The sequence below is a fragment of the Grammomys surdaster genome, unplaced genomic scaffold, assembly GCF_004785775.1.
Source record: "Grammomys surdaster isolate TR1022 unplaced genomic scaffold, NIH_TR_1.0 751, whole genome shotgun sequence".
Classification (NCBI taxonomy): Eukaryota; Metazoa; Chordata; class Mammalia; order Rodentia; family Muridae; genus Grammomys; species Grammomys surdaster.
Genome location: NW_021605170.1, coordinates 3044464 through 3072158, shown reverse-complemented (window position 1 = coordinate 3072158; position 27695 = coordinate 3044464). Strand labels below are relative to the sequence as shown.

General features: G+C 39.6%; 1 protein-coding gene across 1 annotated transcript in view; it reads left to right on the top strand.

Moving 5' to 3' along the window:
- The window catches only part of Znf326 (zinc finger protein 326), a 38810-nt gene extending 18073 nt beyond the window's left edge, over positions 1 to 20737 (top strand). The window contains exons 7-13 of the mRNA XM_028782367.1: positions 568 to 679; positions 10410 to 10557; positions 11589 to 11688; positions 15001 to 15131; positions 16235 to 16330; positions 19581 to 19838; positions 19869 to 20737. Coding sequence (XP_028638200.1) covers positions 568 to 679; positions 10410 to 10557; positions 11589 to 11688; positions 15001 to 15131; positions 16235 to 16330; positions 19581 to 19838; positions 19869 to 19958 — 935 coding nt within the window. The 3' untranslated portion in view covers positions 19959 to 20737. The remainder of the gene's footprint in view (positions 1 to 567; positions 680 to 10409; positions 10558 to 11588; positions 11689 to 15000; positions 15132 to 16234; positions 16331 to 19580; positions 19839 to 19868) is intronic.
- The last annotated feature ends 6958 nt before the right edge of the window (positions 20738 to 27695 follow it).

The following is a 27695-nucleotide window of genomic DNA, read 5'->3' as shown; positions in this document are numbered from 1 at the left end:
TGTTGTTGGGGTTTTAGACACTGGTGTGACCACAGCCTGCTCTTTACCTGAGTGCTGGAGTGAGACGCTCCATGCGTGTGCACTAAGCACCCTTGCCCATCTCCTCAGCTTCTCTTTTCATTTTAAAGAACTTTTTCTTGGGGCTGGAGATGTGGGTCAGTTGTTAGAGTTCCTTCTGCAGAGGACCCAGGTTTGGTTCATAGCACCCACATAGCAGCCAACAACTGTATGTAACTCCAGTAGCAGGTTCTGGCCTCCATGAACACTGCACATATATTATACATGTGGTGCACCTACATATATGCAAACAAAAATACTCATACATAAAATAAAAATAATTGAAAAAAATTTTCTAATTATAGACATTTTAATCTATCATTTAAAAATAGGAAATACAGTATTAGATGCTTTCTCCAGATATACTGAATATAAAACACAAGAATAAGCAAAAATAAGCAGATTTAAACAAAAGTATGTAGCAAATAGTCACATAAAAATGAAGCAGATATAGAAAGTCACAATGTATTAAAATGAAGTTTTTTTTTCCTTCTTTTCCTGAAATCTTAGCAAAAACTGATCCTAAAAATGAAGAAGAAGAAAAGCGGCGAATTGAGGCTCGGAGAGAGAAGCAAAGACGTAGGCGAGAGAAAAACAGTGAGAAATACGGAGATGGATACAGGTTTGTGGTCACTAAATCAAAAATGAAGCTTATTGAAAGGTAGATTTTTTAAGCTGGGTCACTTTCCTAAGCGTAGTGTCACATCCCTATAACTTGTACTTATAAGGCTGTGTAGGAAGATGGTTAATTTAGTTCAGACTAGACGATACACTGAGACCCTATCTCAAAAATTTCCTAAAATTGGCAAATACATTTTATAGAATATGAAACAGTTCAAGTCAACAGAGATTTGACTAAATGAATAGAGGAATGGGGCTGGGGCTGTTGGTAGAGTGTCTGCCTTGGACACACAAAGCCTTGATAGACTACTCATCACGCAGTACTGCGTGAACCCAGTACACCAGTACGTAACTATAATCTCAGCAGTTGAGTGGCAGAGGCCAAAGTCTGTAGTCTTGAGATTTGACTGCAGAGACACTGTGATGTTCTTGAGAGGGAAGCTTGAGTTTTATTAGTGTATAAGTTATTTCCAATAGAGCTACCAGAGCAGTTTCTGAAAGAATGATGAATGACTAAGCACTGGCATTTTTGGATATTGACACATTGAAAGGTCATAATGTGGGCGTGGGAGGTGGGTTGGTGGGTAAGACTGTGTGCTGCACAACACGAGGACCCACCCGTGTGAGGGTCCCCATCACCTACAGAAAGGTGGTAGTGAGCGTGCTCTCTACCAGTGGAGACAGGAGGGTTGCTGAGGCTTGCTGGCTGCAGCTTAGTTCAAGACCCAGTGAGACATCTCAAGGAAATAGGAGATTTCCCTCTGAATTGTTCCTGAACCCACAACTACACAAGTGTACAAAGGATCCAGGGAAGCACACTGATAAGTGCTTGATATGATGCCTAGCACTGAAGACAGGCTGTGATAAGGCTGGTGACAGAATTGTTAGCCTGTGAGCAGACTCCATTTATATAAGCATGGAAATATATATTACAAATTTTATATATAATATGTGTGTGTGTGCGCATGCAAGATAAAAAGATTTGGTTAAACCACTAAATTTTAGAGTCAGTTTAGAGCCTCTTATGTAGAGAGATTAGAGATTTTAAAAAGCAAAAGGAGAGTAAAATGAAGGATTATCTTCTCTGTAACATTCTCTCCCCCACCCTCCAGGCTTAAAGTCAGTTATTATAGGTATGAAAGAAATGAATTATTATAGTTATTGAGTTAGTATAGGGCTGGAAAGATGGCTCAGCAGTAAAAAGAATGTGTTGCTTTTCTAAACCCATGTTTAGTTCCTAGCATGTTGTGAGGCAAAGATCTTCCTGTTACTTCAGCTTCTTACAATTATATCTTAAGGGGGTCCAGTAGCCTCTTCTGGTCTCCTTGGATAACCGTCCTCCCACTCCCACTTAAAAAAAAGTAAAATATATTTTAGAAAAAGATGAATAGATTTGACTGTGGACTCAAAACCTTTTTTTTTCTTTTTTTTTACAAAAGATTTATTGATATTTCATTAATCTGAATCTTTGCCTGCATGTATGCATATGCATCATATGTGTACAGTAGTTGCAGAAGTCAGGGCATAGGGTCTTCTGGAACTGGAGTTAGGATTGTGAGCCACCCTGTGGGTACTAAGAACTGAACTGTGATCCTCCGCAAGAACAGCAAGTGCTCTTAATCACTGAGTCATTTTTTCAGCTTTAAGCCTCAAAATTTGAAAGGAAAGCAAGTGGTCTTAGAAAATTTAATTATAAGACGTAACTGTTGTCTAATTTAAACATTAACCTTGATAAAAACTACCCACATATTTTGAAAGAAAGACAACTAAGATATCTGTGTAATTTAGTAAAGGAACATAGCTACTTAATGCCTTGAAGAAAAATGTTGATAGTAATTTAAATCAAATGAAAGGTAAGTAGCAGCTGTTTTGTTAGAGAAATACTGATTCACCAGCTGCGGTGTAAGCACATTAACTTAAAGTTTAGTAGGTAATTGTATAATGTTATGACTATTAGAAATCAGATGGCAGTTTAAAAAAGTTAAACAACTTTGTATCCACTGATTTTTATCAATCAAGTAAATAACCTAAAAACACAGTTTAATCTACAGAAAGCATTATTACAACATGATTACATAATAAGTTACTCCATAAAGAAGAGTTGAAATTTGTTTTTGTATGAAACTTTCTTATTTTTGAGATTATAATATAATTATGTCATTGTCTCCTTTCCTTTCTTCCCTGCAGACCCTCCCATATCTGCCTCCTTCCTTTCTTTGAAATTTGTGGGCATGGGCTCTTTTTTTTATTAACTTTTACTTGCATGCATATATATGTATCTATGTATATGTTCCTGAGTCTGAGGTAGTGTAATGCTACTTGCACATGTTTTCAGGGCAGACTTGCTCGGGATGATCAGTTGATGTGCTCTTCCCTGGGGAAGACCTGGAATTTCTCCTGTTTTCAGCGTTCTGTAGTTGACTATAGTTCATTGTGTAGAGACCTTGTGGGCTTTTCCTCACCCACTTTGGCATGTCCTTGTTGTTGAGTTTTTAAGGTGTAGCTTCTGAGATTACCAGGAGACACACTCTCACAACAAATGCCCTGATCCTTTGACTCTTACAGTCTTTCCTCTTCTGCAGTGTTTCTGAGACTTATGAATGGGAGTTGTTTTGGGACTAGGTTCCACATGCATTTTGATTGTTGTGGTTTTCTATAATGGTCTTTGTTTGTTGCAAAGACAAGTTTCCTTATGAGAGGTGAAGACTGCACTTATCCATGGCTACAAGGACAAATATTTACATTTAGTGTACTTGGGCATTATGTTGGTGTGGTAAGTGGTGGTTGTAGGTTCTTCTTCAGATCCATGACCTCACTAGCCTTAGCTAGTAGGATAGGTTTCTAGGATCAGCCATGATTTCCCTCTACTTGAGTAGGTTGTAAGTCCAGTCAGAGAGCTATTGGTTACTGCCGGGGTATGGGTGCCACTGTTGCACTTAGAACATGCAACATTTATTTTTCTGGGTCGGGGGTAACTCACTCAGTACTTTTTTTTTTTAAACTTTCATCTGTTTACTTGCAAAATTCATGATTCCATTTTTTTTGCAGCTGAATAGTATTTCACAGTGTATATGCACCATATTTTTGTTATCCATTTGTTAGTTGAAGGACATTGAGCTATTGTGACTAGAGCATTGAACACATCTGAGTAAGTATCTGTGGAGTAGGATGTTTAGTTCTTGGGGCATAGCCAAGGAGTGGTGTCATATGCTAGATCTTTTTGAGAGCACTTCGCACTGATTTCCATAGTAGCTACACTAGTTTGCAATCCACAATCCCATCCACAGTGAATGATGGTTCCTTTTTCCCTGCATCCCCTCTAGTATTTGTTGTTGGTCGATTTGTTAATCTTTGCCATTCTGATGGAGGTAAGATGAAATCTCAAAGTTGTTTTACTTTTTTCTTTTTTCTTTTTTTTTTTGTTATTGCTAGGGATGATGGAATGTCTTTTGAGATTTTTTTCTTAGCCTTCTCCCCACCCCCCTTCATTTAAGACCACTCTGTTCAGGTCCCAGGCCCATTTTTTTTTTTTTTAAAGTTCTCTATATAGCCTGGATATTAATCTTTTGTCACATGTGTAGCTGGCCAAGATTCTCTCCCATTGTGTGGGTTTCCCCTTTTGGGTTATTTCTTTAGCTGTGCAGACAATTTTTAATTTTATGAAATCCCATGTGACAGATGTTAGCTTTAATTCTTGGGCAAATGAAATCTTATTCAAGAATTCCTTTCCTATGCTGTATCATGTAGGATATTGGCTGTGTTTTCTTCTAGCATTTTCAGGTTTCACTTTTAGGTGTTTGATCCATTTGGAATTCGTTTTTGTACAAGGTGATAGACGTGGGTCTGTATTCATTCTTCTGTATGTGGAATCCAGTTTTCTCAGCACTATCTGTTGAAGATGCTTTCTTTTCTCCAGATTGTGTTTTTGGTGTCTTTGTCAAATATGAAGTGGTTGAAGGTACATGTACTCATGTTTAGGTCTTCGATTTTGCTCCGTTGTTGTCTGTGCCAGCACCATGTTGTTTTTATTACTATGGCTCTGTAGTGTATCTTAAGATCCGGAATGGTAATCCATTTAGCATTGTGGTGTGGTTTGGTTTTGGTTTGGTTTTGGCTCAGGATTGTTTTGGCTGTCATGGAACTTTGGTGGTTCCATGTGAATTTTAGGATAGTTTTTTTTTCTATTTTTGTGAAGAATGAGATGGGGATTTTGATTTGGGCTTGCTTTGAATCTGTAACTAGCTTTTGCTAAAACAGTCATTTTTCTAATGTTAATTTTTCCAATCCCTGTGTGTGGGATGTCTTTCCATTTTTTTACTGTCTTTTTTTCTCTTTTTGTCCAGAGGCTTAAAGTTTTCATTTTTGAGGTCTTTCACTTCCTTGGTTGAGTTTATTTGGAGATACTTAAATTTTCTTTGAGGCTATTGTGAGTGGACGTATGTCTATGACCTTGTCTCTGTATGTTTGTTGTTGGTGTATAGAAAAGCTTAGTAGTTTGATTCATGCAAGTTAATTCTATATCCTGCCACATTGTTTAATATGTTATTTATAAAAATTTCCTGGTGTAATATCTGGGGTCTGTATAGTTATGTCATCTGCAATAGAGGTAGTTTGATTTCTTTCCCTATTTGTACCCCTTTAATTTCCTTCTTTTGCCTTATTGCTGTGGCTAGCACTTCAAGCCCAGTGTTGAAAAGCAGTGGGGAGAGTAGACATCCCTGTCTCGATCCTGACTTCAGTGGCATTGCTTCAACCTTTTCTTCACTTAGTGGTTGTGGGTGTCTCCTACATAGTGCTTACTATATGTTGTTATGTCTCCTCTAAGCCCTTGGGGGCATGTTGGATCTTGTCAGCTTTCTGCAGCTAATTGTTGTCTTTTATTGACTTGAGTATGTTGAACCATCACTGCACTCAGGGATAAAGCCAACTTGGTTATGTGGGATAATCTTTCTAATGTATGTCTGCATTCTGTTTGTAGGTAGTGAGCATGTTTGAGTCTTGTGTTGAGGGATATTCCCTGTAGTTATTATTATTATTATTATTATTATTATTTTTGAAGGGGCTGTCTTTACCTGGTTTTTAGTATTAAGAGTGATAGCTGGCTTTGTAGGGATTTGGAGGTGCTCCTTCTGTTTCTATTTTTTGAAATAGAAATTTTTTGAATGTCTGGTAGAATTCTGCTGTGAATACATCTGGTCCCAGCCTTTTTGTTTTTAACCTGGAAGGCTTTAAGGTTGCTGACTTCATGCTTTAATTTTTGTAGTCTTGCAGAATCTACAAATCAATCCATTTCTTTTAGGTTTTCCAGCTTAATGGAGTACAAGTTTTAAAAATATTTCCTTTTAATATTCTGAATTTCTTTGCTGTCTGTTGTAATATTTCCTTGGTCATTTCTGATTGTGTTACTTTGGATCTTCTTTTGCCTGCCTGCCTTCCATCCTTCCTTTCTTTCTTCCTTCCTTTTCTTTTTTCTTTTTGGATGGGGAGTTGTTGAGAGGTGGGTCTGTCAATCTTGTTTATCTTCTTAAGCAGCTCTTAGATTCAGTACAGTTTTAGATTTGTACAGTTTTTGTTGTTTCTATTTCATTTATTTTATTATTATTATTTCTTGCCATTGGTTGGGTTTGGATTTGGTTTGTTCTTTTTCATGCCTTCAGCTTGCATCATTGTCATTTACTTGCGCTCTTTAACCGTTTAATGTAGACACCTGACCTGCCGCCTCTCCTTATGGGGTGGGGTTTGCTGTGTTTGCATTTTTATTTAACTCCAGAAAGTTTTCTTTCTTGCTCATTTTCAGCAACACATTCTTCAGTTTCCATGAATTGTGTATTTACTAGAACTGCATTTGCTGTCAGCTTTAAATTTTATTGCATAGTGGTCAAATAAGATACAAAGAGTGATTTTAGTCCTTTTGAATTTGTAAAGATTTGTTTTGGTTCCCAGGATATGGTTTATTTTAGCAAAGCTTCAATGTGCTGCTTTGTAGAATGTATATTCTTTGATGTTTGGGTGGAATATTCTGTAAATATTTGTTAAGTCCATTTGATGTATGGTGTTAATTAAGTCTGATGGTTCTCTATTTTTGTTTTAGATGACTGTTTATTGGGGAAAAGTGAGGTATTGAAATCTCCTACTATTTTTTGTTTTGTATTTAGTTTTCGAGACAAGGCTTCTTTGTGTAGCCCTGGCTATTCTGGAACTCATTCTGTAGACCAGTCTGGCCTCAAACTCAATGAGATCTACCTGGCTCTGCTTCTTGAGTACTGGGATTAAAGGCTTGTACCACCATGGCCCTTTTGAAATATCCTACTATTGATGGATTGATGTTAATCTGTGTCTTTAAATCTAGTAGTGTTTTTTTTGTTTTGTTTTTGTTTTGATTTGGTTTTTGTTTTTTGTTTTTTGTTGTTGTTGTTTTTGGGTAAAATAGCATGCTCCAGAATTTGGTGCATATATGTTTAGGATGGTAATGTCTTCTTAGTTAACTGTCCCTTTTATTAGAATGAAGTATCCCTCGTTAAAGTCTGTTTTGTTAGGTATTAGGATTGAGAAGCCTGCTTGCTTTCTGGTCCCATTTTACTAGAGTTCCTTTGTCTATCCTTCTATTCTAAGACAGTGCCTATATTTAAAGATATGTGTGTTACTTGTAGACAACAGATAGATTTTGTTTCTTGCCCATTCAGTAAGCATGCGTATTTCGATTAGAGAATTGAGGCCTCTGATATTTAAAGTTATTATTGAAATGTACTTGTTAATTATAGTCATCATGTTGTTGATTCTTGGTGTTGTGTTCTCAGTCGTAGTTTGTGTTTTAATAATTATGGCTTCATATTTTTTTCCCGTAGTGTCTGCTATGCTCAATTTCTCTCTTCAGCCCAAATTACTGCTTTCTATATTTTCATTAGGTTTGGTTTTCAGATATACTTTTTGTGCTGCTTATATCATGGAAAGGTTTTCTTATTTTCTTCAATCATGGTAGATAGTTTTGCTGTCAGTTTTGGCTGTATATATTAGTCTGGGCTGGTTGTCATAGTCTTTTAGGACTTGGGATGCATTGCTCCAGGCTCTTCTGGCTTTCAAACTTTCCTTTGAGAAATCAGCTGTTATGCTGATAGGTTTTGTTCGTGTGTGACTTGTGTGTTTTTCTCTTACAAATCACTTTATCTTTCTATGTATATATACTTAGTGTTTTAGTTATGCTATGCCAATGAAGACCTTCTTTTCTTGTCTAGTGTGTTTGATATTCTGTATACTTCTGTCTGTATGAGTATGACTTCCTTTAGTTTGGAGAACTTTTCTTCTGTAATCTTGTTGAACATCTGGTCTATGCCATTGACTTGGGATTCCTTTCCTTCATCTATGCCTATAATTTGAAGGTTTGATTAGTTCATGGTGTCCCACTTTTCCTGTATGTTTCTTTCCTATGGTTTTTGTTTTTTAATTTTTATATGTCTGATTTCTTTGGTCTAGGTCCTCTCCTCTTCTCTGTGTCTTGATCCATTCTATCTTCTGTTTGATTCTCTCTTATCAGGGTTCCTGTGGGTTCTAGCTGAGTTACTGGACTCAGCCTGAATCCACAGTGTTTCTGTCTCCTCATGGAGTCCTGTTCTCAAGCCCAGGCCTGTGTTCATCATTTCCTTCAGCCTGGTTTGTGTTCTCTCGGACATCAGTTAGGAATTTATTCTTCTTAAGTTCTGTTTCCTTAATTTCATTGAGATGTTTCTTTGTGCTTTTAAACTTCTTGAATTCTTTGGTGAAATTTATGATTTTTCTTTGAAATTCTGTGTCCTCGGTTTCACTTAGGTAATTTTTTATTGGCAAACATTTCTGCAGAACTGGTAGGATTGGAGAGAAGATACTGCCTTGTTCTTCCATATTGTTTGTATTTTTTCTGATGAGATCTAGCATGTGGAGTTGCTTTGTTCTCAGTCTGATATAAACGGGTTTGGGCAGAAGAGGAACTAAAGGGTGGACATGGCTTGTGGAATGAAGTGAGGTGGACTGGGCTGGTAGACAGGATGTGGTCCACGCCTGGAAGGTGGGCACTGGGTCAGGCTCGGTGCAAAGGTTGGATGTAGCATGGGAGGAGTGGGTGGGTTGACAGGTAGGTAGACAGTATTCTGGCAGAAACCTAGGCCAGGGCATTAGGTATGAGGCCTGGGATATATCTGAAGGATTGGGGGAAGGGGTGGATGGGTAAGGTCAGAGGGACTCACTGAGCTAGACCTGCAAGAAGGAAGTAGGAGATCTTTCTGGGTGGTGGAGTTAGAGTTTTAACAGGACCATTTGGTTTTTGTTTCTCCCCTGCTCCATAGTTCTTTAAATTCCATTTGGCATAAATAATAGTTATATTATACTTTAGTGTGGGAATTAATTGAACAGTGTTAAATATATAGGAATCTAAGTATTATTATTATAAAATTAAAATTTGTGTTTAATTATTCTGAGTAGTTTTCCCATTAAAATTTGAAAATAGGTTTGAATTTGATATATAACTGTTAGTAGAATAAACTTTGCAATTAGGAAAAAGATGAAAGAATCACGTTTTTCATTCTTTCCCTCCATAGCCTTAAGCCTGGCAATTCAATTGAATTGTCATTTTATAGAATATGAATCTTAAAAAACAAAATCCTACAGTGTTTTAGACCTTAAAAACAATACTTCTGATTAAACCAGAACCTAACACATATTACAGATACTCATTACTAGTGAGTTACATCTACAGCCACATGTACAGTTATTTAACTAACCAGAGAGGTTTTACTTTAGGAGGTTGGAGGTTGATGGTAAATGACTATGTTTGGATAGGTTTCTTGATATTTGAATGTTTTCACTATGATGAAAAGGGAACTGTGTGCACTCCTTAGGGGAACCTGGGGTGAGACACAGCAGTAGATGCTGAAAAGTGCAGGAAGAGAAATATAAAGTAGTCAGTCTTATTAAGAGTAATGTTTGAATCCCTGGCAGTAGATCCAAGAGGCAGCATGATGGAGGTGTTGTTTGAACTGCAAGAACTGTGAGAGGCAATCCAGGTAGATTGCGTGCCTTAAGGTAAAAGCCAACAAGTAGGCATCTTACTGATTATACAGAAGTAGAAAACTGGATTGGAAGGAAGTAATGATTTAAAAATGTAACATAATCAAAATGTTTAATAAAGACATAGGATGTGCTATGTATTGCTAAGAGATTCTTGGGTACAGATAAAAAGAGAGTAGTATCTGAAAGCATTTTGAGATTGAGATTTTTTTTTTTTTAGTTTTTTTTTTTTTAAAGATTTATTTTATATATGAATACACTGTAGCTGTCTTCAGACACACCAGAAGAGGGCATCAGATCCCATTACAGATGATTGTGAGCCACCATGTGGTTGCTGGGGATTGAACTTAGGACCTCTGAAGAGCAGTCAGTGCTCTTAACTTCTGAGCCATCTCTCCAACTCTCACCCTCACCCTCTTTGAGTATTAAGGAGTCAGTGATGGATTTAAGCAGTAACCTTTGGGCTTGAAGTTATCACTTTTTTCGTCCTTATATTTTTTATACCAGAAGCTTAAAATGGAAAGTACTTGGAAAGTACTTCTGTGGCTGTGCTGTCTGAATAGGAACTTGAATACTATTTTTCTCTTCTACCTCAATTTCAGAGTTAGAAAGAGAATAATTTCAACTAATAAAACTGTTTTTAGAGGCTCTAAATGAATAAAGTAATATTTAAAGAAAATTTCTTTTCTTTATAGAATGGCATTCACATGTTCATTTTGTAAATTTCGCACCTTTGAAGAAAAAGATATTGAACTGCATCTCGAAAGTTCTTCACACCAGGAAACATTAGATCATATTCAGAAACAAACCAAATTTGATAAAGTAGTTATGGAGTTTTTACATGTAAGTAGATTTTCTTTGAAATGGGAAGAATTTTATTTGATCTGCATTTATTTGATCGCTTTCTACAATTTCTTCCTCACCTGTTTATATTTCTAAAATAACTGATAATTACTCATATAAGAAAACTTGTTAAAATTAGATAGATGTGAATTTCATATTAGAATTTGGATTTTTAACTTGAGAACTCATTTCTCATAATTATTTCTGAAAAAGTTGTCAGGAAAAAGAATTCCTTTAGCTATTCATTGATTCCTATTCGTCTGCCATTCCTGCAGAATCCACTGTGGACCTGGAAATAGGCTTGGTACATTAATCCTTCATTTCAGATGAACTCATTTCCACAGAAGCTAAATGACCATGTCACTAGACAGCAGAGCCAGAATTTCAGTGCCAGGGAAGAATGGCGTCTGTTTGGTGTCTTTATATTTTCCAAGTGGTTGTCAATTTAATAGATTATTTTGAAGACCGTTAGCATTACTCTTAATGAGCCAGCCGTAATTGGAAATAAAACATATTCAAGGGTGCACAGATAGTTTTATTTAGGTGGAAATGCCAAGACTGCAGAAATACTGTGGGACTTGAAAAAGCAAACAGTACTTTCTGTCAGAAATGCTGAAAGAGGAGGTTTGAGCTGAACTGCCAATTGCACAAAACTAGTTTGGGCTGGTAGAAAGTTAAAAATACAGTGTTCACTCAAGACCTCTATATCAAGCAGAATTATGTCCTCTGATTAGATTAAATTTTTTCCTGTAATTTTCCCATACTAGGTTTCTATCTGTCCATTATGATTCACCCACTTACCTGAGAAGGTTACCATCCAGCCTCTGATTTCTCACTCCAGATGCCTAGAAGACATTGGGAAAAGTGAAGCAGGTTTCTAGTGTTTTCTGATGATCTCTTCAAGTCAGCCGTGGGTTTCTTGTCCTTACAGAGCAGCAATGCCTGTCAGTGATGGTGCTCCATCCCCATAGGATGAGCATACAGTAGGTGCTCCTTGAAAAGAGTCTGTATTCTTTCTTTTTATTTTCTAGGAATGTATGGTGAATAAATTTAAAAAAGCATCTATTCGTAAGCAACAGACACTTAATCACCCAGAAGCTTACAAAATAATTGAAAAAGATATTATGGAAGGTGAGTATTTAGGCAAGTTGTTTTTATAAATTTATGTTTATACTTTATGTATCATAACCTGAAAACCTCAAGACTGATACAATTTACAGTCATACTTGCTGTAGCATATCAGATGTAGACTTCCTAACTTCTTGTTTCCATGCTTGCGTGTTTATTATTGCTTATAGTTACCTCTCTCTTCAGTATAGATTAGAGGTTCTCAACCTGTGGGACTTGACTTTGTCAAACCTCTGTCTCCAAAACTGTATTAACAGTAGCAGAATTATAATTACAAAATAGCATGAAATAATGTTATGGTTGTGGGTTACCACAACTTGAGGAACTGTATTAAAGAGTCACAGTATTAGGAAGGTTGAGAACCAGTTGGTTGCTACTTAATAACTGTCACTTTGCGGTTATTATGAATTATAATGTAACTGTCTGACATGCAGGGTATCTGTGCAACTACTAAAGGGGTCACAACCCACAGGTTGAGAAGCACTGCTTTAGATGAAGGATTTGTCCCTAATTTTCCTGCTGTTTTTCTTTCTTTAATTTTTTTTTAAGAATTAAGTTTTTTAAAAAAGTTATATGGGTGGGAGTACTGTTCATGACTGCAGTGCCCAAGGAAGCTAGAAGTGGCTTCCTGTACCCTAGACCTGGAGTCACCCAGACCCCCAATGTGGGTTTTGAAAATCAGACATAGGTCCCCTGCAAAAGCAGTTCTGATTCTTAATCTCTGAGCCTCCTCTCCAGTTCTGTTATTTCTCTCTGAAATTCAGGTCATTAACTTTTTTCAGTCTTTCCTTCTTTTTTGATTCCATCACTGAAGCCTATATAAGTAAGCTTATTCTTTTTTAAAAAATAAAACCAAAAAAGAACAAAAGCATAATTCTATCACAACTTGCCTTTTTATCTGTAAACAACCATTCTATAGGCAACATTCTGTAGGCCAGAGCTCCACTGCTCAGCATTATGTATTTCTAACCCAATGTGTTTTTAACCCTCGTCCTTTAGCTCTCGCAGTTACACTTAATAAACAGCTTCAGCTCTGATTAGCTGCTGAGACTACTTAGACAGAAAGCTGGCCCTTATTTTGTGTTGAGATATGGTCTTACTACGTAGCCCCTCACCTTGACCTTCTGCCTCCTGAGTGCTAGGATTACAGGTGTGAGCTCAACCCAGAATGATGGTTATTGTTTAAAACATCTTCGATAGCGTTTTCCACCCACTCTGTTGTCTGTGAATCTGTTTTCCCCTCACCCTTTACTGTCCCAGTGTTCTCTTAATCCCCTCGATCTGCTTTTAGTCTTTGGACTTCAACAGTCATTGTTTTCATTATAATCTTCCTTTATGTTTCTTTCAGGTGAACTACTTTACATATAGAGTCTAAATTAACATGTTTACGGGAATTATATCTGTAGGTCTAGGACAGATCTGTTTTCTGAAATCTTGTTTCATTCATTTGCCTGCTGCCATCTTTTCAGTAGTCGTATAAAATCAACATTTGGGCCTGGAGAGGTGATGAATGTTAAGAGCTTGCTTTGGTTCCCCGTGCCTGTGTCTGGTGGCTCACTACTGCCTGTGACTCCAGCTCCAGGAGGCTCTGACATTCTGGCCTCTTTGGGCACCAGCACCACCCACACAGACACAGAGATGCAAAAAATTAAAAGATAATAAAAGTAAATCAAAATAAAACAGCATATCTCCAAAGTCTGTCATTTCCTTTGCTAGTCTTTCAATAAGGAAACAAAACTCAAAATACTTTATTTTTCTTGAATAATAGCTCTACCATCCACCAAAGTGGGAGTAAGGAGTTATCAAAAGTTCCTCTATTCATGTGCAGCATGGCTTAGTTATAGTTTTTACATTTGAACAAATCTGTTTACTTACCCCTCCTTTAAATGTTGCATTTGGGGGCTGGAGTGATGAGTCAGCGGTTGAGAAGACTTGTTAGTTTTGCCAAGGACCCAAGTTTGACTACCAGGACCAACATGGTCACTCCTCACATTCGTAGCTCCCAGTCTGGGGGATTCAGCACCCTCCCGTGACCCCAGTGGCACCAAGCACCTACGTGTTACATAGGCATGTGTGTGAAGTAAATCTAAAACCAGGCTGCATGTGTTCAAATCCTCACCTGGTCTCTGAATAGTTCATAGTCGTTTTTCTGTCATTTCCTTTCAGTTACTCCTTTCCTCCCTCCCTCCCTCCCTCCCTCCCTCCTTCCCTCCCTCCCTCCCTCCCTCCCTCCCTCCCTCCCTCCCTCCCTCCCTCCTTCCGTCCCTCTCTCTCTTTCTTTGAATTCTACAGTCTGAGCACATAACTTCAGGACATTAGTGGTCCTCTATCTTGTACAGTGTAAGGCATGGTACATAGAGAGCTGGGCACTGAGAGGATGGCTTGGTGTCAGGGAGAGGAGGCTGAGAGCTCACCTCTTGTACCACAAACCCAAGCAGGAAACAGACTAAAGCAGGGAGAGGGTGTAAGCACTCCAAACCCAGTGCGGGTTTGACATTTATCCTTTAACAAGGATAAGCCTCCCCAGAGAGCACCACCACATGGGTCCCAGTTGTTAAATCCCAGAACCTATGTGGGACACATTGTCACCCAAACCACTCCACTTTGTAATAAGAGCTACCAGTGAGCTACATAGTTAGCTCAAGATTGTTTTAGAGTGGTCATTCTGTAGGTTGAGAATGAATGGTTTTGTTCCTTATAGCATCTTTCTTTTGTTGTTGTTTTTTGGGGGTTTTTTTTGTTGTTGTTTTTTTTGAGACAGGGTTTCTCTGTGTAGCCCTGGCTGTCCTGGAACTCACTCTGTAGACCAGGCCGGCCTCGAACTCAGAAATCCGCCTGCCTCTGCCTCCCAAGTGCTGGGCTTAAAGGCGTGCGCCGCCGCCACCACCACCACCCGGCTCCTTATAGCATCTTTTTTTGCTTTTTCTGCCCACTCATGTACATAATAATGGAACTCTTACTTTACTAAAATAACATCCATTTAGCTGTGTTTTTTTGAGGAGGTGGACTAAAAGCTCTAAGCACGAGTGACTTACACGATGAGAGTGCGTGACGTGGTGTTGGACAGGTGGCTCAGCAGTTAAGAAAATGTACATCAGCTAACATACAACTATCGTCAACTCCACTTGTAGGAGGATCTGACAAAACCCAAACCCCCTTACATATGTAGACATGAGATGTGCAGAACTTGACACACACCCACATGCTCAGATCCTTTGTTGTAAGGAGTAAAAATGATGATGGAAACTAGTGAGAACTGGATCTGTCAGAAGTAAGGATGTGTGGGTGGTTCTTCCCTAATGAGGTTGTTTGTAGGTGTTACTGCGGACGATCACATGATGAAAGTGGAGACTGTCCACTGTAGTGCTTGTAGCGTGTACATCCCTGCTTTACACAGCTCAGTTCAGCTGCACCTGAAGTCTTCTGACCATGGCAAAGGGAAGCAGGTAAGTCTGGCATCTATACAGTTCTTAACCTTTCTACCAGTTTTTAAATTTTCCTTTGGCCATTGTTTCAGACATTCTTCTGTACTGTATCTTCAATATGAACAGCTAGCTATGTGTCAACTTAGAGGCAGAGTCATATCATAGTTAAGATCATGGACTGGGAGCAAGGCTTTCTGGGATAGAATTCTAGTGTTAAAGAAGTTCCTTATCCAACTTTCCTTATCTGTTGGATGAAGCTGGAGTCATTCCTTTGTGCTTGTTTAAGGGTCAGTTAACTAACATGTACACCTAATAAAATGATGCCTGTAACGTGAGCATCAGGAAATGACACCTGAGAAGCAGTTTTTGTTTTTACTTTTGTTATTTTTAAGTTGCTACAAAATGGTTTTGTGAATATGTGTGTGTGTTAACAAAAAGGAAAGGAAAATTTTATAATGACTGGTCTGTTTTCTGTTTGGGAAAACACATTTAAAACTAGTATTAGCATTTACTGTCTCTTGTGACTTCTGAACAGGATAGCCTTCAACAGCATACAGGCTGCTTGTTCATTAGGACATGCTGTTTTTTCTTTATACTGGGCTTTATCTAGTTGACTTTACTTCAGAAAACATGAGTACTTATATTTTGAAAAATGAGTTCATTTGTAAAATGGATTTGAAGATTTAAAAATTAATGACTAAATAGAGGAGACTTGAGTCTCTGTTTTGTGATGATGTGAATTTTGCTTGATGCTCTTTTGTACACTTTGAGCTATGATGTCCAGCTGGTAGACACTTCATGTTATTACCTTGTCTCCTCTGTCTAGTACTCTTTGTGATAACTTAGGAGCCTTGAAGAAGACTGATTATGTTGGATGTTTTCATAACGTGTGGAGTGAAAGACTGACACTTGGGTGTGCTGTGTTGTTGCTGGCTTAGGAAAGTTCATGCTCTCAGTCCATGAATGAGTGAGATTACAAGTACAGTGGCTATAGTTGTTCATAGCTTAATGTGTTGTAAGAATCATTTAAATGTAGGAATTTGAGTGTAAAATACCACTTTAAGTTTCTAAACTTTCCATGCCATGGCTTTCTAGAACCTCACTGTGTTCTGTTTTCCAAACAGGCATATAAGGAACAGATAAAGAGGGAGAGTGTGCTGACTGCTACAAGCATCTTAAACAACCCAATCGTGAAGGCACGCTATGAGCGGTTTGTTAAGGTGAGACTTTGGACAAAAGCTTTTTAGGACACATTGTATAAGTGTGTGTGTTAGAGTCCTAATGTGACACTAAAACAGGCAGAGGCACAGAAGGGAAAGGAATCCTCTCACTGTTGTTGGGTAGAGGACGGGGCAGTCATTTCCTGTTCCTTTCAAGCTCTAGATCACTGTGTATTAGAGGATCAGGATGTTAGTCTCAGTCACATGTGGTAAGTTTGTAAATGATTCCTGTGCGGGTGTATGTGTGTGCAGACTGGAGGAAAGTTCTGAGTATGTCACCTCAGGAGCTTGGCACCTTGCTTTTGACACAGGGTCTGTGATTGGCCTGGGGCTTGCATACTGAGTGAAGCTGCTGGCCATCCAGCTGTTTGTCTCCTCAACTCTGGGATAAACAAGCCTATGCCACCAGGCCTGACTTTTAGTTTGGGCTCTGAGGTTCACACCATGGTCTCTGTTTATGTGGCAAGTGCTTTGTGAGTGAGGTGTTTGGTTGGTTGGCTTCTGTCTTCCATAGTTACTGCTTCAGCTTGTCCCCTCTTCAGTTAGCCCAGAGTCCATCCTTGCTCTCCCCACGTGCATGTTGCTTGTTGTTTGCACTAGGAAGACAGAGTTTCTCCTTTTTTTTTTTTTTTTTTTTTTTTTTCGAGACAGGGTTTCTCTGTGTAGCCCTGGCTGTCCTGGAACTCACTCTGTAGACCAGGCTGGCCTCGAACTCAGAAATCCACCTGCCTCTGCCTCCCAAGTGCTGGGATTAAAGGCGTGTGCCACCACTGCCTGGTGAGTTTCTCCTTTAGATTTATGTATATTCAATTATTTTCTCCTCATCTGTGTTCTGTTTGATCATTCTCATGTCCTTATTTGGATCTGATACCCTGCCCCTTATCAGTGTCTTCTCTAGACAGAAGTGCTCACCAGTTCCCTGATGGTTCCTGGACTCTGGCTCTCTCCTTTTTTACTGCCTTTTCTTACTGTACTTCAGAAGACAGCTTGCCCTGTGTTAGGCTCTTCCATTCCTGTTATTTGCTGTAACTGAAGACTTCTCACCTGGAAGAATACAGTCAGGATCTTTTTTAAAGGTGTGGTTAAAATGGCAACTATCCAGGCCTTAGGAAGACAAGGCCCACTGGATTAATTTCTCAAACTTTTCAGATTAGTATTCTAAAATGTCTTCTTTTCTTCCCTCCTTCTCTCCCTCCTTTTCTCTCTCTTTCCCTCTCTTCTTCCCTCTCTCCCTTCCTCCCTTCCAAGTTAGGGTTTCTCTGTGTAGCCCTGGCTGTCCTGGAACTCACTCTGTAGACCAGGCTGTCATCAAACTCACAGAGGTTCACCTGCCTCTGCTTCCTGAGTGATGGGATCAAAGGTGTGCACTACCACTGCCCGCTCCTCAAGGGTTTCTTGTTAGGCTTCTTTGTGGTAATTTTGATTCAGAAGGTCTGAGGTTGATGAGAAGTTTGTATTTTGAGAAAGGGCTTGGGGACTTGACAGCCTTCACTTGTGTGGGACCAAGCGTGTGCTGTTTGTGTACTTAGAGGAGACATGCTCTTGGACAGCTGCTATTGCTCTAACTCTCACTTATGTCATACTTAAAATCTGTTGTAAAGATTATCAGTGATCCAATTGTCACATTTGCTGCTTTACAAATGGCGTCTTGGCGCTTGAGAGTTAGCTCATTTGGTAAAGGACTAGCTGTGCAAGTGTAAGGACCGGAGTGTGACCCTCAGAACCCACGAAGAGGAACTTGGACATGGACTGCATGTTTGTTATGTCAGTGCTGGGGCTAGAGATAGGGACATCCCTGAGGCTCTCTGCTGAGCTAACCTAGCCTAACTGGCCTCAAAAATCATGATGCACAGCTCTTGAGGAATGCCATCAGGATTGTCATCTTTATCTTTAATAGTGATGCACTCTAATGAATTCTCAATCCCTTCTTTTACTTCTATCTGTTCTGTTGTGTGATACTGGTCATTTATCACTTTTTCTTTAAAGTTCCACTTTTGGCAGATGCTGTTTTCTCTGAGCACTCCTTCTCTCTCTCTCCTGCCCATGGCTGCTTCTAGGCTGTATCCCAGCACTGACTTACTCCTGACGTCCACCTTAGGCTGTGCCTTGTGGGACTTTGTTGTCAGCTCAGTGCTGACATTCATGTAAATCCATTCATGTAAATATTTTACTTTGGCCACTCTTCTATATGGGCTGAAGATTTATTTATGGACGATATTAAACATTTGTATATCTCACATTCTAATTGTATGCAGTGAGCCCCCACCACTTCCCTTCTCCCCATGATAACGTACATATTCTGTTCTGATGGCCTACGTCTTTCAGAGTCTTCTTATCGGTGAATTCTTATTAGAATCGTCTTTACTGGGGTCTATTCCCCTTTTCTTCTGTATGGAGACTGAACACTGGGCCCATTCTGAATCATTAAACTGCACTACCTAGGCATTTATGATTCCACTTCATCCTACAAGTTTCTGTCTGAGCCGTCTTAAAGTAGCACCAGCCTTAATAGAATCTTAATAAGCTTCACTGCCTCTTCATTTCCCATCTTAATATAGTCTTCCAGCATGCCCATTTTATATGAGACTTAATCCAGATAAGTAACTACTAAGATAAAATACAGGCCTGCTGATGTGGTTCAGTCTGATAAAGGCACTTGCCACTAACCCCAGTGACCAGAATTCAATCCTTGGGTTTGGGAAGGAGAAACAGATAGCTGATGGTTGTCTGACCTCCACATGTAAGCATGTGCATGGTGCATATGTACACACATACAAGATAAAAGTAATAAGAGGAAAAAATTGTACCTTTGTTTGCCAAAAATAGGTTTTTCTAATTTTTGCAAGTGTAAGTACAATGCATAGTGTCTAGTGGCTAAAGCAAGGTACTTTCGGTTTTTATTGAGCTCTTAGGAGACCCAGACCAGAAGCACAATGAGTAGTTGCATTATTAAGTAGGTCATCTGCATCAGATGTTTTGCTTGTATCAAAAACATATTTGCTTGTATTTTATATAGGATTTTAGAAATTCAGTTAAAATCTTTGGCTTTTTAAAAAGTGCTCTAATTTAACGAATATAAAATAACTAATAAGTTATATACTCACTTGGAATGAAGTAGATACTTAAAATATTTAATAAATTTGTCATAAGTAAAATGAACTTTAAATACTTTTTTTCCCCCTAAGATACAGCAAGTATCGGTCATAGAAAAACAAATGTGTTGTGTGTAAAAGCCATCTGTCTTGTTTAGGGAGAGAATCCTTTTGAAATTCAAGACCATGCTCAGGATCAGCAGATAGAAGGAGATGAAGAGGACGAAGAGAAGATTGATGAACCCGTCGAAGAAGAGGATGATGATGAGGAGGAAGAGGAGGAGGAAGAGGAAGGAGAGGAAGGGGGAGAAGCTGGATCTGTGGAGGAAGAAGGGGATGTGGAGGGAGAGGAGAACACAGCAGCAGCAGGGGAAGCTGCTCCAGTGGGAGAAACAGAAGAAGCAAGGGAGGCAGAGGTGGAGGCAGAGGAGGTGGAGGAGGTGGAGGAGGAAGAGGAGGAGGAGGAGGAGGAGGGGACGGAGGATTTTGCTGCCCAGGCCTGTGCTACTGAGCAGCGTGAGCACAGTCAGATATAGTCGCACACTTCACCGTAGGAAATGGAAGATGCTGAGTAGCTTCTGATATGAGTTGACACCATGTTGCATGCATTCCACATATTAAAGTCTGTTTTATATAATTTTTAAATGTTTGGCACTTGTTTAATAAAATGAAGTTAAGATGATTTCAGTTTAGTTTTTCTAGATACCAAACCTAGATATGATAAATTGTTGGTATGATTTTTAAGCTTAGTTTCTACTACCTTACTGGTGTTGAGGATTCTAGCTGTGTGTCGCTCCTCTGCCCACTGTAATCATTTGAACTTAAATGCTGCTCTTGGGCGTGAGTCTTTAGTGTGCATTCAGTTTTTGAATACTGACTCTAGATTGATTGGAGAAGTATTTTGTTCTGATTTGAGTATTTTTTTTTACATTGAATAGCAGTTAGCATTAAGATGGCTTAAAGGATTTTGTGTACAGTTCCCTTTGTAGCAATAAAATGTGTTCTTTTGTTTTTAAACAAGAACTTTCTCCTTTGATTGCAATTTAAACATTTCATCAATTAAATGAGTATTTAAAAATCAGTATCTGCCTTAATGTATGAGTTTAGCTCACAAGAATTTCAAGTGATTGAGAAGACTTGAATTAAAACATTTTCCTCGGTCATATTTTTAAAAAGTGTGACTACTGTCTATTTTCTAACACATTCAGAGGTCGGTATGTAACTGACCTTACTTATACTAGCTTTAGTTTGTTCTTTTCTCTGTGCCTATGTCAAACCTTGGAATCTTCCTCAAAATACAATTTAATACAAATAATTTGTGTTCTTTTGTCATGTCTGTTTTGCCTGGAGAACCAAGAATCAAGCCTTCTGGTGTTTTGTTTTTTTTTTTAAATAATTGTTTTTCCTTCACTCTCTCACTTTCCTTTAAAAAACCAAAACTACCTACATACTAACCAAGGGGACACGAGACTGGACTATTTCAAGTCATCATTATAAGGTAGTCTGTGCAACTGAAAAGCAGTGCTCTACAAATCGCTAGCCTCTTAGTGAGCACCAGGAGTTACACTCCTTAAATCATCAGGATGCCAACCTTTTCTCTTTAATGAAACTGACCTCAAAAACTTAAGGCACTGGATGGACAAGTTAGGTAGTAAAAGCACTACGTCACCGAGTGCATGGGCATTTGCAGAGGTGTGAATGTGAGCATGATGTGTGTGTGCACACGTATGGGCACTGTATATATATGTGGGTGCATATGTCTGTCTGGGTGATACCGGGTGTCCTGCTGTATTGTGCTTTACCTTTTTCCCTTGAGAGGGAGGGTCTCTTACTGAAGATGGAACTAGGCTGGTAGCCTGCAAGCCCCAGAGCTTGTCTCCGTGCTCTCTGTAAAAGTAACTTTATTTGTCTGAAGTAAATGTCATCTTGAAGGCCTACTGCTGAATCAGTCACCCTTTCTAGTTTTTTCTGAACTTGGCTGGCTGGTTAAACTCAGCTGTTCCACCTCAGACTCCTCTCTAAGGTGACAGATTCAAACTTGCTTCTCTCAGCTTCTGACTGAATTGCTCTGCTTGGCCTCAGACAGACTCTGACAATCTGCTTTAATCTTCTGACTCCTTCTCATTCCCTGGCTCATTCTGTCTTCACCTTTGTTTAGCCTGTTCTCTCTGCAACCTGTCTCTGTAAAACTCCAGGTAAAAACTGCCTCTGAACTTCCTGAACTGAGCTGCCACCAACTCAGCAACCCTGCACTACCCCTCAGCTCTGACTCAGCCCCCCTTCACTGAATTCAGTGACTCTCTCCCTGTTCTGCTTTTAATAATTTCTCTTTCCTGTGCTGTTCTTGTGAGAGTTAGGCATACCCTATCTCTGACTCATTCTGTCAGATCTTTCTCTGATTCATAACTTTGCTCTTCAATTAGACATCTATTTCAGACACCCCTTCTTCCTTCTACCAACTAGTCTCACCTTGTTTGGGATTAAAGATGTGTACTGAGGGCATGTCCGTATTCCAACCAGAGGGATTAAAGATGTGGTAAGGCTGAGCTTCACCACAAGTAGAAACAGGTTTTTCCAGTAAACAACACAATCTTGGGGTTCACAGTGTGATCAGATACCTACATCAGGTTTTCTTCTACCATGGGAGTCTTGGGAATCTAACTCAGGTTGTTGAGTTTGGAAGCAGGTGCTTTTACCCACTGAGTCATCTTGCCCTTAATTGGAGGTTTTTAAATAGACTGTCTCTGGACGTCTGAGATTTGAAGGAAGAGTCATGTATACAAGCATACATCTTTCCATACATAAAACCTCTGCAAGAATTTTTAAGAGAGATTTTAGAATGAGATAGAAAAGAACATCGCAGTAGTAATATGTTTATATAGATGAGCTTGTTTGCAAGATGGGATTAAGGTCTATTTTTAGACATCCAAGTGAATTTTCCATTTGATAACTTGTAGGTTTGCAGTGCAAATTAATTTTTGCAATCCTTACTGTCTCTGACTTTCGTATTGTAATAAAGACAGTTGAACATTTGTCTTCCAAGTTGTCCTTATCACCAGCACTAGTTTAAGCAGCTGTGCAGGGGTTGCCCCTTTTCTCCTTCAGTGCATTAGAGAGTCTGTTTAGAAATTGCACTAAGCCAGTGCTGTTTCTAAATCTTTCAGGCTCGCTCTTCTACCTGCAAACATAACATCCTTGTTTTCTTGTGTAACTAAATATACTTGTGACTCTTTAGCGTGGTGTTTCTTCTGTAATTGTAGTAGAACTTCAGACAATTGCTTGACTCCGTATACCGTGTTGATCTGGAGCTCTCCTGAAAGCTCATCTATTACTAAGCTGTGTGGAGTTTCCTTCTGCACCCCATACTGTTTTTACATCTGTCGTCATCACAGAGGTCTCTCTCAGCAGCAGCAGCACTGCTCCCAACATACTTGACTATTCAGTAATTACACTGTACATGGTTGAGGTCCTAGAGGAATGCAAACAAAACCTGCAAAGTTAGGGGCAGTGGTGAATGCAGTTGGCCTTAGCAACCCTGAGGGCTCCTTGGAAGCATCCGTACTCATCCCTTCCCACTTTTTCTTTCTTTATTCTTCAGTTCTATAGTTTAAGTTACTCTCGGGCTAAGAACAAACAGGAAAAAAAGATTTTTTTTTTTTTTTTGGGTTTTTCGAGACAGGGTTTCTCTGTGTAGCCCTTGCTGTCCTGGAACTCACTCTGTAGACCAGGCTGGCCTTGAACTCAGAGATCCACCTGCCTCTGCCTTCCAAGTACTGGGATTTCTTATTGTATGAGTGTTTTGTCTTGTTTGTCTGTATACCATGTGCATGCAATACCACTGGAGGCCAGAAGAGGACATCAGATTCCCTGGAACTGGAGTTACAAATGGTTGTATCTTCATGGGGTTGCTGAGACTTGAACCCAAGTCATTTCTTTAGCCCATGGAAGCCTTTTCTACTATGGTCAACGAATTCTACTAGAACCTTCAACAAACATTCAGGCTCAAGTTACAGTCCCGACAATGCTACGGAGACTCACCTAACCCTGGGAAATGTCAAGAAAGGACACTAGACATTTCAGGGCAGGGTGATTATGGAGGCAACATCCCAAAGGATCAATTGAAAAGCTATTACTGATAGGTAGTTTTGAGTAGTTCCCTCATGGGGGACCTGTAACTTTCTACTAACGTTGGCCAGTGGAAAATTTAAAATTTAATCCACAATAGAAATATGAACTATATGCCACAGAAATGAGCTGCAGGTAAGGAATAGCCACATGAAAGAAACTATATTTTAATGAAGAATATGAAATATTTGAGTAAACAAAACAACCTATATTTCTGTCTATTAAAAATTGATGGTCTATATGTCAGTTTGTTTCAAGTGGATTATTTAATCTACATTTTAATTGTTTTTTTTTTTTTAAAGATTTATTTATTTATTTTAAGTATATGAGTACACTGTAGCTGTCTTCAGACACACCAGAAGAGGGCATCCAATCTCATTATGGGTGGTTGTGAGCCACCATGTGGTTGCTGGGATTTGAACTCAGGACCTCTGGAAGAGCAGTCAGTGCTCTTAACCGCTGAGCCATCTCTCCAGCCCCCATTTTAATTGTTTTAATATTGACTATGGGTTAAAAGTTAAAAATAACAGTTTATGAAAGGTTGAAGTGTCTCAGATTAAGAGCACTTGCTGTTCTTGAAGAGGACCTGCAGTCTGTTGCCAGCACTCACAGTGTGACTCACAGCTCACAGCTGCCTGGAACTCCAGTCTCAAGGGATCCATGCATCACCCGGTCTCTGTAGGCACCAAGCACACATACCACAGACACACATCCATGCAAGTTCACACATAGAACTCAGTCTTAAAGGAAGTCTTGAGTGGGTAATAAGTAGTAGATGGCCACATCAATGTGTCAAGAGACTGAGCCCTTTCTTAGCTTGTTCTGCATAGTAAAAACCTGACTCCTGTCAGTCAGCGGAGAGGGAGAAAAGGAGTAAAGCTACTCACCTCTCTGCCTTAGCAGCAGTCCTCAGGAACTGGTCTTTATTCTGTTTAAAGGAGCCGTGTGAACTTCCTGGTAGCTGCCAGGAAGAGTAAGGCTTCAGATGGAAGGAAGGCCAGGTTCTGTTGTATAACTTACTGCCTGGGGAGATGAATGAACACCACATAGGGCACCAAAGACAGCACACAGTCTCAACCAAGTCTAGTGAAACAGTGAGTTTCACTATTGGGGTCACTCACCAGAGTGTAACTCAAAAGTACCTGCTTCACCAGAAAGCCCACCCCTGCATGGGTGACCACTCAAGAAATCTGCATCCCTTAAGCTTCCTGAACAACCTGTTGGCAGTGTGGTTCAGCAAGTCTTCTTCCCATCAACTGATCATTGCTCAGATAACCCTGGGGGCTTGTGAACGTGGGATTCTGAGCCTCCTGAATTTCCTCTCTGGAGGAAGGGATGCTTCAATTTGGGGGCAATGGCTACACAAGAGGCTCTGTAGGAAGGTAGACATCAGTGCCACCTAGATTAATGCAGCTGCAACTGGCTCAGAAATTCATGTGCAAACACAGTTTACAAAGTGAGGACAAGGTAGCTTGCATTTTATACTAGAAAACAGTACAGTAAGAACTTAGACATACATCATTTGTGGATGATAACCCAGGAAGGAGTTAGAGACACTGGGGGAAAAGACAGATGTCAATATCACACAATGCACATACATTTCAAGTACATTGAGGGGCAGACAAGTATTAAAATAAGGTAAAAAAAAATCTAGTTTTGGAATAAAGATCTTAAGGTATGCATCCCAGAAGTCTTAAACAAATTGTAACATATTTGGTACATAAAAATAAGTAAAGAATAAGTAAAAAACCAACCAAACAAAAACCAACAACCACAAAACCCCAAAAAACCTGAGCAGTGTGGTCTACAGCTGTAAAGCTAGCATTTGGGGATGCTGAGGTCGGAGGAAGATGAGTGTAAGCCTAGTCTCAGAGTGTGGGTTTAGCCTGAGGGTGGTGGGGGTGGGGGCGGAAGAAGCCATCACAGAATGGAAGTGTAAATGATGGAATGTCTGTAAGCGCATGCCCGTGACAAAGGCACAGGAAGTCAATGACTCCAGCTAACCCAAAGATCTGCCATGGCCTGTGTTGGTGAAGAAATGGCCTTTCTAAGATGTAGTGGGCAGTTTGGATATTCACAGCAAAACCTAAGGTATATACTCACCAACCAGCGGTTGTGTCTTTAAAAAGCCACGCATTTGCTGAAATGGTAATGTCCGAAGTGCTAGTGAAGGAGAAGCAATTGCTTCTAAAATGTCCTGCGGCTGTAATGAAGCCAATGCTGTTTTTGTTCTTGTAGGAAGATGTCTTGAAGACTTTCATAAAGCAAATCTACCTCATAATCAGTGGCAGGATGCTCCCCAGCATCAGAAATGATCAAATGTGGGGGAACTGCTTAGGTCTGTGAGGCTGGCCTTCACGGTAGTGACCAAAAAAGAAAAAAAAAAAAATTGGGAAAAACTTGAGTGCTCGTCAGTAAGGGTAACAGTTAAGTTATGGGACAGGTACCACAAGCGCATGCTCTGGTGGCCATCATGAAGAGCCTACATATGCTGACTTGGGAAAGAAAAAGCAAGTTGCATTACACATTAGACTCCCATTTGGCAGTCTCTACATGTGTGTAAATACAGAGTCCAAGCTCTTTGTATAACAGCCTGTGAAGACAGTTTATTCCCAGGGAAGATGTCTGTAAGGACAAGCAAATGGTGTGTACTCCTAAGGAGGGGATGCACATTTGGATGGGGGAATTCCCCCCCCCCATCTGTTATTTTTGGTTTTATTATGAAAGGATATGTACTGGTCGGTTTTATATGTCAACTTGACACAAGCTAGAGTCATCAGAGAAGAAGGAGTCCCAGCAGAGGAAATGCCTCCATGAGATCCAGCTATAGGGCATTTGCTCATTTAGTGATTGATGGGGGAGGGCCCAGCACCTGGTGGGCAGTGCCACCTCTAGGCTGTGGTCCTGAGTTCTATAAGCAATCAGGCTGAGCAAGTCACGGGGGACAAATCAGTAAGCAGCACCCTCTATGGTCTCTGCGTCAGCTCCTGCCTCCAGGTTCCTATCCTATCTGAGTTCCTCTCCTGACTTCTTTCAGTGATGAATGGTGCTATGGAAGTCAAATAAACCCTTTCCCGCCCAACTTGCTTTTGCTCATAGTGTTTCTTCACAGCAATAGAAACCCTAAGGCAGGATATAATACTCTGTTACTGTGTAAATGTTTAAAAGTATTGAAAACAGAAATATAATTGTGAAATAGAAAGAGAATTCCATGACTTAGATATGACATTTCTAATAGTTTTTGCATATTTTCTCATATGACCCTTCATATATTTCTTGATTATTTGTAAACACAAGATAGATGTCTGATATACTTCCTTGAGGTAAGAGAAACAGAACTGAAGGGTTAGGAGGAAGATGCTGAACTAGTTTGGGAGCATGTAAAATTGGCTTAGTCCCTGGGATGTTGTGGTGTTATTGAGTGGGTGATCGAATATGTGGTCCTGGTCCCTGAGGAGTTCATGATGAGTAGTAGCCATCCTTCTCTGTGAAGTGGTAACAAGATTCCTTATGATGGCGCTGAGTGAGGGTTTCTTGGTTTTGGGATTCGCAGATCTTCCGTTCCTGCCGTGCCAGGCATTGTAGTGTATGGTTTTCTCTCAGCTCAGGAAAGGCCTTTAAGCAAATGCCTTAACTTCTCACATGTAAGGAGAAGGCAACATTGGCTTCCCTCACAGGCTCACAGGATTGCTCTACAGGACAAGTGCGCTCACTTGAGAGGCACCGGCTGCTTCGCTTTTCCTATCATTACCTGAAGTCAGAATTACTTGTTTTTTGATCAGTGATGGAAGTAAATCAAATATGTTGACCTGGTAAATCCATATGTAAAGTTAATATTGACATTTGGATTTAAATATTTCAAGCCGGGTGGTGGTGGCGCACACCTTCAATTCCAGCACTCGGGAGGCAAAGGCAGGCAGATTTCTGAGTTCGAGGCCAGCCTGGTCTACAGAGTGAGTTCCAGGACAGCCAGGACTACAGAGAAACCCTGTCTCGAAAGTCCAAATATATATATATATATATATATATATTTCTTACTTTGAATTAGTTTTTAAAATGTTTTTATGGCATATATTAATTATATATGAGGATTGGTTTCATGGTTTTATGATTTTTTTTGTTTTTTTGTTTTTGTTTTTGTTTTGTTT